This window comes from Euprymna scolopes, chromosome 9, assembly GCF_053919585.1.
Source record: "Euprymna scolopes isolate OS-2025 chromosome 9, ASM5391958v1, whole genome shotgun sequence".
Classification (NCBI taxonomy): domain Eukaryota; kingdom Metazoa; phylum Mollusca; class Cephalopoda; order Sepiida; family Sepiolidae; genus Euprymna; species Euprymna scolopes.
In genome coordinates this window covers 40,777,266-40,790,117 of record NC_136490.1, presented here as the reverse complement: position 1 = coordinate 40,790,117, position 12,852 = coordinate 40,777,266, and the positions used below count along the sequence as shown (strand labels likewise).

Below are 12,852 nucleotides of genomic sequence, written 5' to 3'. Positions count from 1 at the left end.
CAATAACTCTATACTACTATAGATCTTTTTTTGTGTATTTGTATTCATATTAAAAACCCTTCTTTCTATTTATTTAAAAAGAAAATACAACTTTGTTATATATGGGTTGTGGAATTGCATTCATCTGCAAAAGATCTAGCTAAAATCCATATTCTTTTAAACATTCATTTTAATTAATTCCCTATTAGTTTTTTCGGTTTTCTTATGGGCTGATCACCTTTAGTTAACTATTACGTGTAATCATATTCATACAGATATTCTACATGATTTATACTTGCATAATATTTGCGTAAAAGGCTTATAGTAAACACAAATCTCTTTCTATATATATTTAGGTATGTGTATATATATTTGTTAAAAAATTTTGCCCACCAAACTCCTCTGTCAGTTTTTGGTCTACAGATATGAAACTTAACATATAGGGTATTTGAACCCATACAAAACTTTATATTTGGGTTTTAGCCGGGGGAAAATTGGTGCAAAAGTGTGAAAATTAGAAAAATGGAATTTGCCGGGTGCAGGTCGAATGTTGGTGTTACGAATATGCATGCATAACATAATAGCTATTGTTTATGTTTTAATTTTTAGCCTTGCAGCAAAAATGTTTTTATAGCTTAAGCATTAATGTCAAAGGAAAAAGTAAATCGTAAGCTAAACATTTTGGTTTTGATTCTCGGTGTTTGTGCACGGGTTATCTTTTCTAAACTTTTTAAATCATGACCGGTCCAATATAATAATAAATACGGAATCTGCATTAATTAAAATATCATATTTAAGCGGATTTTATGACTGGGTAATGCCAGGCGGCTTGCTAGTATTAATAATTTCTCATCTGTGTATGAAATGATAGTCACTGCCTGTCAGGGGATTTAAACCCAGTTATAAAGTCATACTTGGTTTCATAGACTGGTATTCAACTTCTAGGCTACTAGGAATTAGCACAAGAAGAAGGATATTAAGTTTTTTTTTGTTTGTTTTTTTTTACATAGGCGTCACCACTTATCAAGGCCGATAGGCCACTCAAGGATAAAGATTAAAGAGTGTAGAGTAGTCAAAAGGACAATATAGAAATCGATAGTAATGGAAGTTTGGTAAATTTGATAACTTAAGTGGAACGGCTCATCAGAAACTTGTTCATGGTGGACTTGAAGACAACCATATTATAGACAGCTGGAAAGCAGGAAAACGGAAGATAATTCCACAGGCATGCAGTTCTAAGAAAGAAGCTTTGATCATGGAATCTATGTTTAGGCTTAGGCACAGATAAAGAGTGGGAGGAATTATTGGTAGTGTTTTCAGCTAGATGAGTGTTTCTTGTGAAAGTTTGGCAAGGGGGGGACCATAGATTGGAGTTCAGTCGAGCACTTGCCATTAGAATAACGATAAAGCAGAGACAGACTCGCAACATATCTTCAGTGAGAAAGAGGTTGCAGGGAAGAGAAAAGGACATCTCCCACCAGGCCACGAAGTCTATTTTGAACCCTATCAAGGCAGGACAAGTCTTTTCTAGCAGCTCCTGCCCATATGTGGCAACAGTATTCCATCCTTGGACGATAGATAGAATTGCATCAGCAGTGAGATATCTACTGGATCGATAGAAGGATCCCACCATTTTTCCAGCGGCCTTGACAACAGATTTGATGTACGTATTCCATTTAAGATCAGGAGTAAAGGTCAAGCCCAGAAGCCTGTCAAAACAGGAAGCCTCCCCAAGACGAGAGCCATTCATTTTAATTGATGCCAGATGGGGATCAGAACGTTGATGATGTAAAGATAGAAGCTTGGTTTTAGATGCATTAAAAGTAACCAGCCACTCCTTTCCCCATTGTACAACGTGATCAAGATCAGAGGAGAGAGAATCGGAGAGAACTTGGTCGTTTACTGTCTTAGATATGCTATGATAGATGGTAGTGTCATCAGCAAAAATGTCTACGAATGATGTAAGGATGTGATTTGGAAGATCATTAATGTAGATCAGGAAAAGAGTTGGGCCCAGGATGGACCCCTGAGGGACTCCAGCATTTATACTGTGAGCTTGAGTTTTGCCCCTCAACTACTACTCTTATGAACCTATCAGAGAGAAATGATTTAATAATTAAGTTTTATTAGTACAGAATTTTTAGGTGTAAGAATTGGTAAAAATTATGCATATTTTCCAATGTCAAAAACAATTCTTTGTTATCTTTATCTGATAGGTTTTGTTTACAAATTCATTTTCCATGGCTTGTACTAACGATGGAATCATAAATGTTGATTTTTAATTACCAGTAAAACTAAAATCTATAGTCACTCCCACAATTATATTTTTCTGTTTGCAAAAATATATGCACCTATTAAAGAAAAAAGCAGCTCAATATTTAGAAATTTAAGTATCAGAATTGGTAATTGTACTGGAATCAGGGAAAAAATATTGGAATTGTTCCCTCATTTATAAATATATATATATATATATATATATATATATATATATATTCTTATTATCGTAAAGTATAGACTATTCAAGTGTGTGTGCATATATATATATATATATATATAGATATATAGATATATAGAATAAGTTAAGGAAGATAAAGTGTAAAGTTACAGGGAATTTATTACATTATCAAGTCAATAAGGATTACAGAAAGAGGAATAAAGAAGAAAACCTCTTTAGGCCATGGCATTTCAAAGGTAAATGCTCCTCATCAGAAGAGGAGAAAAAGCCAGCATTATACAAAAGTAAAGGTAAAAAGACAGCACCAACTTTGAAAACATTGAGATTAGAATTGGAAAAAATTATTTTATAGGCGGCTATATGTGGGGGGGGGGTAAAGAGAAAAGGGATAGAAAGGAACAGTAAATGTTAACAAAGTATACAAAAACAATATATAAGAAAACGGAATACTAAGAAATGTTTTGTTTTGTTTTTTTTTTAATTTATAAAAATATTTTTTTAAAAATTTTAAAAATCAAAAAAAATTTCAAATTAAAAAAAAAACTTACAATAAAGGTCTGATTAAAAAAAATTAAATCATAGAAAAAAATAAAAGCGAGACAAATTAAGTACAAAGAAATAAGAGCGGAGTAAGATAGGGCAAAAGAAAAATAAAATTAAAAAAGTAAATCAACTCAAATTCTTGGAAGGTAATCCATCAATAATTAGGTGGACTCCAGGTTAAAATGAGACAAGTTAACTTGCATGCAAAAATAATCCAGAGGAAAAATTTCAATGTCCATAATGAGTCTAGAATAGCGCCAAGGGAGTAATCCAAATATATATATATATTAATGTCAACATTTTTTTCTTTTTAGGCCATTCTTGCTGGTAACTTCATCCTTTCTCAAGCATCATCAGCATTAGCTAATCTACAAAATGAATATGTTGTAACTGTAATTTCTGGTGTCATAGAAGATTTAGTTAAAGGTAAGTCACATTTTCAAAAAAAAAAAAAGTTTTGCATTAAAATTTCAGGCTCAAATGGATTTGAGGCACCCCAGAATGAGGAACAACCAAAGATGCACATTTTGTCATAACACTGTTGCTATAGTTTTTATATTTTTTATTTGCTTGTGTGTTTTGTTTCGTTTTTTTTTTTTACTTTAGACTTATAATTTTATTCTATGAGGAATTAAAGGTTTTTATAGCGAAAATTCTAATGGTTAAAATAATGTTTAATTCGTTTCAATTTTTTTAACATCTTTTTCAAATTAATTTTTTATTTAAATTTATAGAGAGTAGAAAGTGGACTTTGGGTTTTCGTTTCTGGCTTCCTTTATTTTGTCCTTTAGTTCTTACATTCCATGATTGATGTTTTGACAAACTGACAAAGAAGGAAGAGTTGCTGTTTTCTCAGTTGGAATCTATCCATCTTAACAGTTACTGTTGGCTACTTTTTGACCTTGAAGTCGTATTTATTTATTGGTCCCCTGACAAAGGAGGGAGTGGACCTAGTAATTCACTCCCGCTTGTTTGCACTTTTCTCAATAACCTTGCTTTAGATTTTTTTTGGAAATTTTGCACAAACATTGGTCATATGGAAAGTAAACTTTTCACTTGTGGAGGGGGACGCCGCATGCTTGGCTTATTTATTTATTTAGCTCCTTAGATAAAATGGCTCAATTAAAAAATGTATATATATATATATATATATATATATATATATATATATTTGTTTATACATTTTGCTTAAAGAAAAAACTTTGCAAATAAATCTATGGCCTCCCACTTTGGAGAAATTCATCTGAATTTATACGATTTTTTTTTTTTTTTTGCGATCGATCACTCGCATTCCTGTGTATTTTTTTTTTTGTATTTGAATCAGACGTAAGAAGACAAGTCATTTTTAAGGCAAAATGTGTCCATTTGGTTGTTACTAATTCTGGTGTGCCTCAAATTCATCTGATCCAAATTTCTTTAATCAAACTGATTTTGTTTTTGTAATCCAATGATTATATCATCAATCAAAGTAAGTTATTTTTGTAGAATTGTTGATATATTTTTCAGGATTAGGTGTAAATGAATCTCTGTGTTGCTTTTGTAATAGTACTAGTCTAATTTCTGTTGTGGTTCATTTTTTCCTCTTCATGTTTTTTTTTTTCTTTTTTTTAATCCTTTATTTACCTACATTTGGTTTGTTGTATTTTATTACCTGAAATAAGGATAACATTCACAAGATGCTGACCAAGTCCTCTATTATTGTCTTTTAAACAAACTCAAATCTTTACAACTAGCATTACAAAGCCGTACATATAAAATCGGCCATCTTTGTATCTCTCTATATGAACTACATACTCATAGAACTTAAACCACTATTCGTACATTTAAATCCTTCACATATACTTTTTTTTATTTTTACAAAAGGAAATCATCAGAATTTAGGAGGGGGAAAACAGGGGAAGGAGCAAATAGTTTTTAAAATGTTCTCATTTATTTTTTTTAAATTTTAACTCTAATTTTTGTTTTTATGATGATAGATGCATTGAAGACATGCCTAGATCTGATGATTTCAGAGGGAGATTAAATTGTGACAGTATAGAGAGATCGTGTGCAAAAAAGTAGACTTTGTTGGTATGGTCACATTGAAACAATGGATGAGAGTCCTTGAGTTAAATGTACAACAGTTGAGGTAATAGTTTTAGTTCACAGGAAAGGCAAATTAAAACCTGGGAGGAAGTGGTATAAATAAGGACCTGATCAGAGATAGATAAGTTTCAAAACTAATTTCTGAAACCATCCTCCACATGCATATCAGCATGTAAAATAGATGTTAAATCAAATACAATGATCATTTTTTTTTTCCCCCCAATAAATTCACAATTGCCGATGTTATAAATGAATTTTTAAAAAAAGTGGATAAAATATGTTCGCAAAGCATCTAAACATTCAATTAATGACCATGATTTTTTGCAATTGTAATTTTTAGTCACAGATGAAAAGATGTTGGACACTTGTAATATTATCATGTAGTAAGAGTTTGATTACCCACTCTAAAAATTGAACTAGTTTAAAAAATAAAGGCTTTTTCTTTTTTTAATCTTTTTCTTTTTGTCTCTTCTTTTTTTCTCTTTCCTCCTTTTTTCCTTTTTTTCACTTTCCTCTTTTTCTTTTCCTTTTTTTCCTTTCCTTCCTTTCATTTTCCTTTTCTTTGTTTCTTTTCTATCTATTTGTCTCTCTTTTCTTCCCTCAAACTTTTTTTCTCTCTCAATCTTTTCTATATTATGACTGGATTATTGTAAAGAAACACAAAAAAAAAGAAAAATGATGGCTCTGCCTATAAAAATGTCCTTGCCTATTTTACTTGCAGAGTGGAGCCCTGTAAGTCTCCCTAACCCGAAGATGAAGTGAATTGCAAATCCCAGATCACTCTGATCTCTTATCTAAAATCTATCTCTGCCAATATAACTTCATGCAGAAACTAAAAAAAAAAACAAAAAAAATATGCTGGCGGTACCTCCAAGAAATGCAATATCATTTTGTGAAGTGATGAGTTTAAATATTCTGTGATCCATTTATAGAATGTTAACTTTGGACATATTCATGCTCTTCGCAATTCAAGTTGTGAATTTAATTGGTAAGTGTAATAGAAATACTTCAACGCCATATCGTTTCATTTGTTTTTACTGTACTTTGTCTATTTGGTGATTAGATAGGTATATACATGTACTTAGCATTATTTATTTGTTTTTTTTTAGTTTTCCTTCAAAGTTCTCAGGAATCGAGGGGTCCCCCTACCTGGGGCTAACACTTGAAATCTTTATTAGATACAATCTCGCTGGATTCAGCTACTCTGAAATGAAACACGTCGTAGACAATGAAACACGTGTCAGTGGATAATTATATTTTAAAAACAATATATATGCCGTTCTCCATTTGGGGGTACCAAATTTGTCAAAGGGAAAATTATTCCGAACTCGCATTTAGGTAAAAATGCCCTTTTGTATAAATAATTGAATTTATTCAAAAAAGCATCGCAAGCAAACATCTGTTAGATACATAGATATTCGAATGTTCCATTAACGTTTTTTTATCTAATAAACACTGAGTTTTTAACGAAGTTGAGAACATAATTTTCCTCTCCCCTCTTGACCATTTTAATATTTAAATATGTTATAGTATATCTTTCTTTTTTTTGTTCTCTTGGTCTTATTGGATTCCAGGACAAGAATTCATCTATTCTGGTGGAGTATCCAGCTTCGTGCTTCTACTTGAGGTAACATTTGGAGGAGGTGCACCATTTCTTGTAAAAGCTAGCATGGATAATGGAGATCTTATTTGAGCTGCAAATACTATATGATTTTGAATATTTAGTCAGGGTTTACTTTGAGAAAAAAAAGTATCCTCATGCCAGGTTGTTCTGACAAACTCCTATACAGAGAGACCTTAGACACTTGAGGATAGTGACTCTAACCCTAAAGTGCATTAAGTAGTTAAGTCCCGATTTTAAAACTTTGGAGTCATCCCTTAATTACATTGTAAATATGTCCGGGCTCTATGGACAAATTTATCTTTAGTTGACCTTTGACAACTAAATATTTTTTTTTTATTAGCCAAATAGAAAAATTACTAGGCAAACCCACATGATTTTTAGAATATGACATCTTCATTCTGTGATGAGTATGTAGATCATAAAGATTTTTCTGTGTTTTTTTTTTTTTTTTTTTTTTTTAATTAGTGTAATTCTAAACATACAACAAATTTTATGTTGACACTTAAAGGTATAAACATTCTAATTTCTTCAGATATTTTTTTAAACAGCCTTCGTTAAAAAAAAAAGAGTATATTGTTCTATTAAACTTTTATTGTTTAAATAATTTAACTTTGTTTTATTTAAAAAAAAAAAAAAAATTGAAAAGATATTATTTTTCACTCAGTAATGAGCTTTGGAAGACTGTCAGTGAAAGAAACACAATCGCCAAAAGATAAGCGTTTCATTATTTCTAGTCGCCACTTTGAAAAATCACTTGCAAATGCGACTGTTTCACTCGCAATGTAAAGCCCTGCATGTGCAGTGCTGCATGTTTAATGGTAGTGCATAGATGCACGTTGCATATGACAAGCAGGTGATATGGGGAAAATGTCTCACCCAGTGTTAGGCCACCCAAGAAATCAGCTGGTCCCTTTGGAAAAAGTGATTAACTCTTTAAAACAGGGGTTTATGCTGAACATCATATTCTCAAGTTATTAATTATTGTATTGAGCCAGTGTTGTCCAGGATGCATTGTGTTCACGTTTGTTCTCTAAATATTTCTTTATTCTATAACCGTGGCTTTTATTTTCCTTTTTAGGTTCAATATATAAGCAAAGAAGTAAATCAAAAAATTAGGATAAAGCAATGAGTTATTCCCCTTAGCTAGGAGCAGATTAAATTTGGGTACTTATACAGTTTAATCAAGACATTAAAAAATGAAAATATCGAAAAAAAAAAAAAAAGAAAAAGAAAAAAAAAAGGTTATATTGTACATATCCGTTTTGGACTGAAGATCTCAGAAAAAAATTTCACTTAATTTGATCCAGTAGTTTTTTTTTTACAGCAGAAAAAACACGTTTTTATGAAAGCGAGTTGAAGTCATTTTTCTTGGAATTTTTTTTTAACATGCCACAGGGAGATAACTCCAGTTAAAGCGCCAACACTCCCTCCTCATCTTTAATACTAGCTTTTCTGCCTAAAAATCAAACCTTTTGCTCGGTATCATAACAAATAGTTTTTTCGCAGTAAAAAAGAAACTACTTGATGAAATTAAGTGAATTTTTTTTTTTTCGGAGGACTTCATTCCATAATGGACCTTTTTTCGATATTTTCATTTTTTGATGTCTTGATTAAACTGTACAAGTACCTAAATTTGTTCTTTTGTTTATTGTTTCTGGTTCTCAAAATAATTTGATTGCTCAGCTTAAATGAGATCTAGGTTTAACTTTGAAAATCTGGCCAACATAATTTTATATATTAGATTATGCACTATCTTTTGCTTTTTTTTTTTTTTTTTTTTTTTCCAATATCATATGAATCAGAATATTCTAGTCAGAAATCTCTTTAGAAAGAAATCGGGTACTTACAGGAGGGACCACGTGAAGGTTGCCAACAAGTAAAAGTGTTTCTGGGGAACGAATTGGATTCTAGCTTGGCATACCCAGGTTATCACTTCATGTCATTAAACACTGTCACTTCCCACCTGTCTTTGTATACATTTAAATTTATTCAAATATAATTTTATTTTTTATTAATGTCATATATTGATTTTTATACCAATTGATATATTTTTTCTTTCTTTTATTGATGGAGGTTGTATACTCATGTTAAAAGATGAAAGAAGATGATTCAGTTTTTCTTTATTATTGTAACGAAATTTGAAAATTTAAATATTGAATTTCAAGTGAGACCAATGGTATCTACTAAATGGTTATGTCACAGTAATGGACATAGCCAAAAATTACAAAAAACGATTAGGTAGAAAATTAATTATTAGTCAAAATAGTTTTTGAAGACGGCGAAAATTAAGTTTTGCAAAAAGGAAACCAGAAAGTTCTAATTGTAACAAAAGGAGAGGTAAATCTTTTCTAAAAACTGAAAATCTTTGGACAATTTAGCAAAACTTTATTTTTGCTAATTATCTTCGAAAAACTGTTTACACTAATAATTAATTTTTTACTCTATCGTTTTTCGTAATTTTTTAATATGTTCATTACCGTGACGTGACAATTCAGTAGATACCGTTGGTTTCACTTGTAATTCTATTTTCAAATTTTGCTACAATAACGAAGAACCACCAATGATTCACTGTTTGGGTAATGATTCTTTTTAATTTATTCAAATTAAATTTATTCGTGTATTCTTTTTATATTTGAAAACTTTATTCTTTCAGGTGAATTTATGCAGCTTGGATCTAAAGAAGATGAAAATGAAAGATTCAATCATTATTTAAAAAAGACTTTCAAAAAAACAGCCTCTTTAATTGCTAATAGCTGCAAAGCTGTGAGTAATTTTTAATGAATTTTCAATATGGGTTTTCTTGTGCTTATATATATATATATATATATATATATATATATATATATATATATATATATATATATATATATAGAGAGAGAGAGAGAGAGATTTAAAGGTTATGAGGGTTTTTTTGAAGCATGAAAAACGATGTTCCTTTTTGTATTTAATATTTTTATTGTTATTTTTTATATTACCAGTAGACCTCCGCTCTTGGTCACAAAAAAGTATCGAAAAGAAAATGAAAGCCGTTGAAAAACTGGAAAATTGTAGTGTGGACAGCGTTCATTCCTAGCAATCATGTTCGAAAAAGTTCACGTGGATTATTTTAGCCATTTATGGAAGAAGATTGTATTTTTTTTATTTATTTTTTATTTTTTAAATGTTATATATATATATATATATATATATATATATATGAGGAGCATGTAGCTTGCTTGAAGCATTTTGCATAGTATGAACTGACTTGTATTTGAATGCTATTAGAATACAAATTGTAGTAATGACAGTATTAAAGGAATTTTAATAATTTTCAATTATATTATGTTTATTTACCAACATAATGTGTCGTACAGGATGGTAGATGTTGATATCGCAAAATTTTCAAGAATAAAATCTCTTTCTATCCTGACGACTTCTTTCACATATATATATATTTACTAGCCTGGGTGCCTGGCATTGCCCGGGTGTTTGGAGGTGTATGTTGAGCAAAAAAAAAAAAAAAAATGGTAGTAGGCAGGCAGGCTTGAACCTGTGACGTGAAGGTGGAAAAGAAAGTGAAAGAAAATCTGACGTCTTAGCTGATGTCTTCATGAAGTCAAAAGCGTTGAAATTAACTGAAGTCAATCCAACGGTGATGATGACTTGCTAAAATGTCAGTGAAAAAAAAAATCAATCCCTCTTTGTACAAAACAGCCAAGTTTAGGCTGAAGGAATTAATGTTTTGGGCCAATTTTTCTATATTTGTCATCCGAGACCTCGAGCTTCAAAATGATACCGATCTTGTCAGGATCCGTCGTCTCTGTCAAAAGTTTTTGCGAAACATACAAACATACATACATAGATTTAAACAGACAGGTGAGATTTATATTATAAATTAAAAATAGCATAATCTATCTATATTAACGGGGATCCATATAAATTCCACAGTGCTTTCTGCATCAATTTGTATAATTTACTGTTCATAATAATAATAATAATAATAATAGTACTTTTGAAATGTCTGTCAAGGTCAATGCTATTAAGAAAAAAATGACTTTTTCAATAATTGTCAATTTATGCTAAATTTTCTTTAAATAAAATGAATGTCTCTTTCTTTATTTATTTAAATTATTGCAATTTAATTCTTTTTAAAAATAATATTCTGTTTTTGTACCGTAAAAATAATTGTTAGCAAAATATTTTTCTAGTCGATAATGTAAATACCATGTTTTGAAATATATTTATTTAAAATTGTACTGTTTTAGTCGACAGAGCAACATAATTTGGATTTTAGAACAATTAATTTTAAAATGTATAAAATCAGAATTGTTTAACTTAGCAACATCAAATTAATCACCAATAACTATCTTTGCTGATTGGGGGATCTCATTTTAAAAAAAAAAAATTTTTAATGTGTTAAATGTGATAACGTATTGTATTAGGATAAAATGCCTTAGCATACAATTTATATAGATACTATTAAAAAGATACTATTTTTAAAGTTTTTTTGTTTGTTCAAAAATAGAAACATGATTGGTTGACAACAAAAAAGGAATAGGCAGAGTACACATTACTAAAGTAGTTTTTACTAATTTAATATCAAAGTTCAAATTTCATACAAGGATTTTTTTTTTTTAAATAGATGTGTATGTCATAAATTTAAAAAAAAAATAGATGTGTATGTCATGAATTAAAAAAAAAATAGATGTGTATGTCATGAATTAAAAAAAAAATAGATGTGTATGTCATGAATTAAAAAAAAAATAGATGTGTATGTCATGAATTAAAAAAAAAATAGATGTGTATGTCATGAATTAAAAAAAAATAGATGTGTATGTCATGAATTAAAAAAAAATAGATGTGTATGTCATGAATTAAAAAAAAAATAGATGTGTATGTCATGAATTAAAAAAAAATAGATGTGTATGTCATGAATTAAAAAAAAATAGATGTGTATGTCATGAATTAAAAAAAAAATAGATGTGTATGTCATAAATTAAAAAAACAATAGATGTGTATGTCATAAATTAAAAAAAAAAAATAGATGTGTATGTCATAAATTAAAAAAAAAAAATAGATGTGTATGTCATAAATTAAAAAAAAAATAGATGTGTATGTCATAAATTAAAAAAAAAATAGATGTGTATGTCATAAATTAAAAAAAAAATAGATGTATATGCCATAAATTTAAAAAAAAAAAAATAGATGTGTATGTCATAAATTTTTAAAAAAATGAATAACATAAAAAACATTGCATCATTTGGCGTTTGTGCAGTGTTTCGAATAAATACCTTTCAGGTACAAACACATATGTTTCATGTCGAAATTAGTAGCAATTCTAAAAATTATGAAATATGATTCAGTAGATGTGTCAAAGCTATTTTCACAAAGTCCTAAACACTAGTTGGACATTTTGTATTTTCTCAATGGTGAATTTCAAAGAAAACAAGGGAGGTAAGTTAGTTTGTCATACTGAATTAGTCACACAACTCTCCCACATTAAAACATACAGTATTGAGTCCATAATTAATCCAGCTCTTGTCCCCCACCTTACAGTTGCTAAACTAAAATTTAGGCAAGCCCGTTCTACTCCAGATATTCTAACTAATCTCTGAACGCATATACCATGCACTAGATAAGGCAGGGGAGGGGAGAGCAATAATCCTAGGTATAGCTAAGGCTTTTGATAGGGTATGGCACGATGCTCTTCTCATGAAAATCAGATCCTATGGTATTATTGAACGAATACTTAATTAATTAAATCCTTAAATAAGAGAAGAATCCAGGTTGTCCTCGATGGTCGTACATCTAAGCAATATGATATAAATTCAGGTGTACCTCAGGGGTCAATTCTTGGACCTTTATTATTTCTGATATTCATAAATGAACTCCCTGATAAAATTGTCTCTGAGATTGGTATATTTGCTGATGACACCAAGCTTTATAACAGGCACGAGGGGAAAACGAATGAGCATATATCCAAGGCAATGGCGGAAACCCTAGAGGAAGACCGCCAGTCTATAGTGGAATGGGTCAAAAATGGATGGTAATGTCCGATGCTGCCAAGACTAAGTTCGTTTCCTTTAATAATTACAAGAAACTTTGTCAACCACCAATAGTTATGGCTAAAAATACATTACTTGAAAGTACTTCATTCAAACTCCTCGGTTTAACGTTCACAGGGAAC

At 30.1% G+C, this 12,852-nt stretch overlaps 1 protein-coding gene across 3 annotated transcripts in view; it reads left to right on the top strand.

Annotated features, from left to right (window-relative positions):
• LOC145284520 (all trans-polyprenyl-diphosphate synthase PDSS1-like) overlaps positions 1-12,852 on the top strand; it is a 55,157-nt gene that overhangs the window by 26,403 nt on the left and 15,902 nt on the right. For all 3 annotated transcript variants that reach the window (XM_080133406.1, XM_080133407.1, XM_080133408.1), the window contains exons 5-6: positions 3,292-3,403; positions 9,340-9,449. In XM_080133406.1, coding sequence (XP_079989532.1) covers positions 3,292-3,403; positions 9,340-9,449 — 222 coding nt within the window. The remainder of the gene's footprint in view (positions 1-3,291; positions 3,404-9,339; positions 9,450-12,852) is intronic.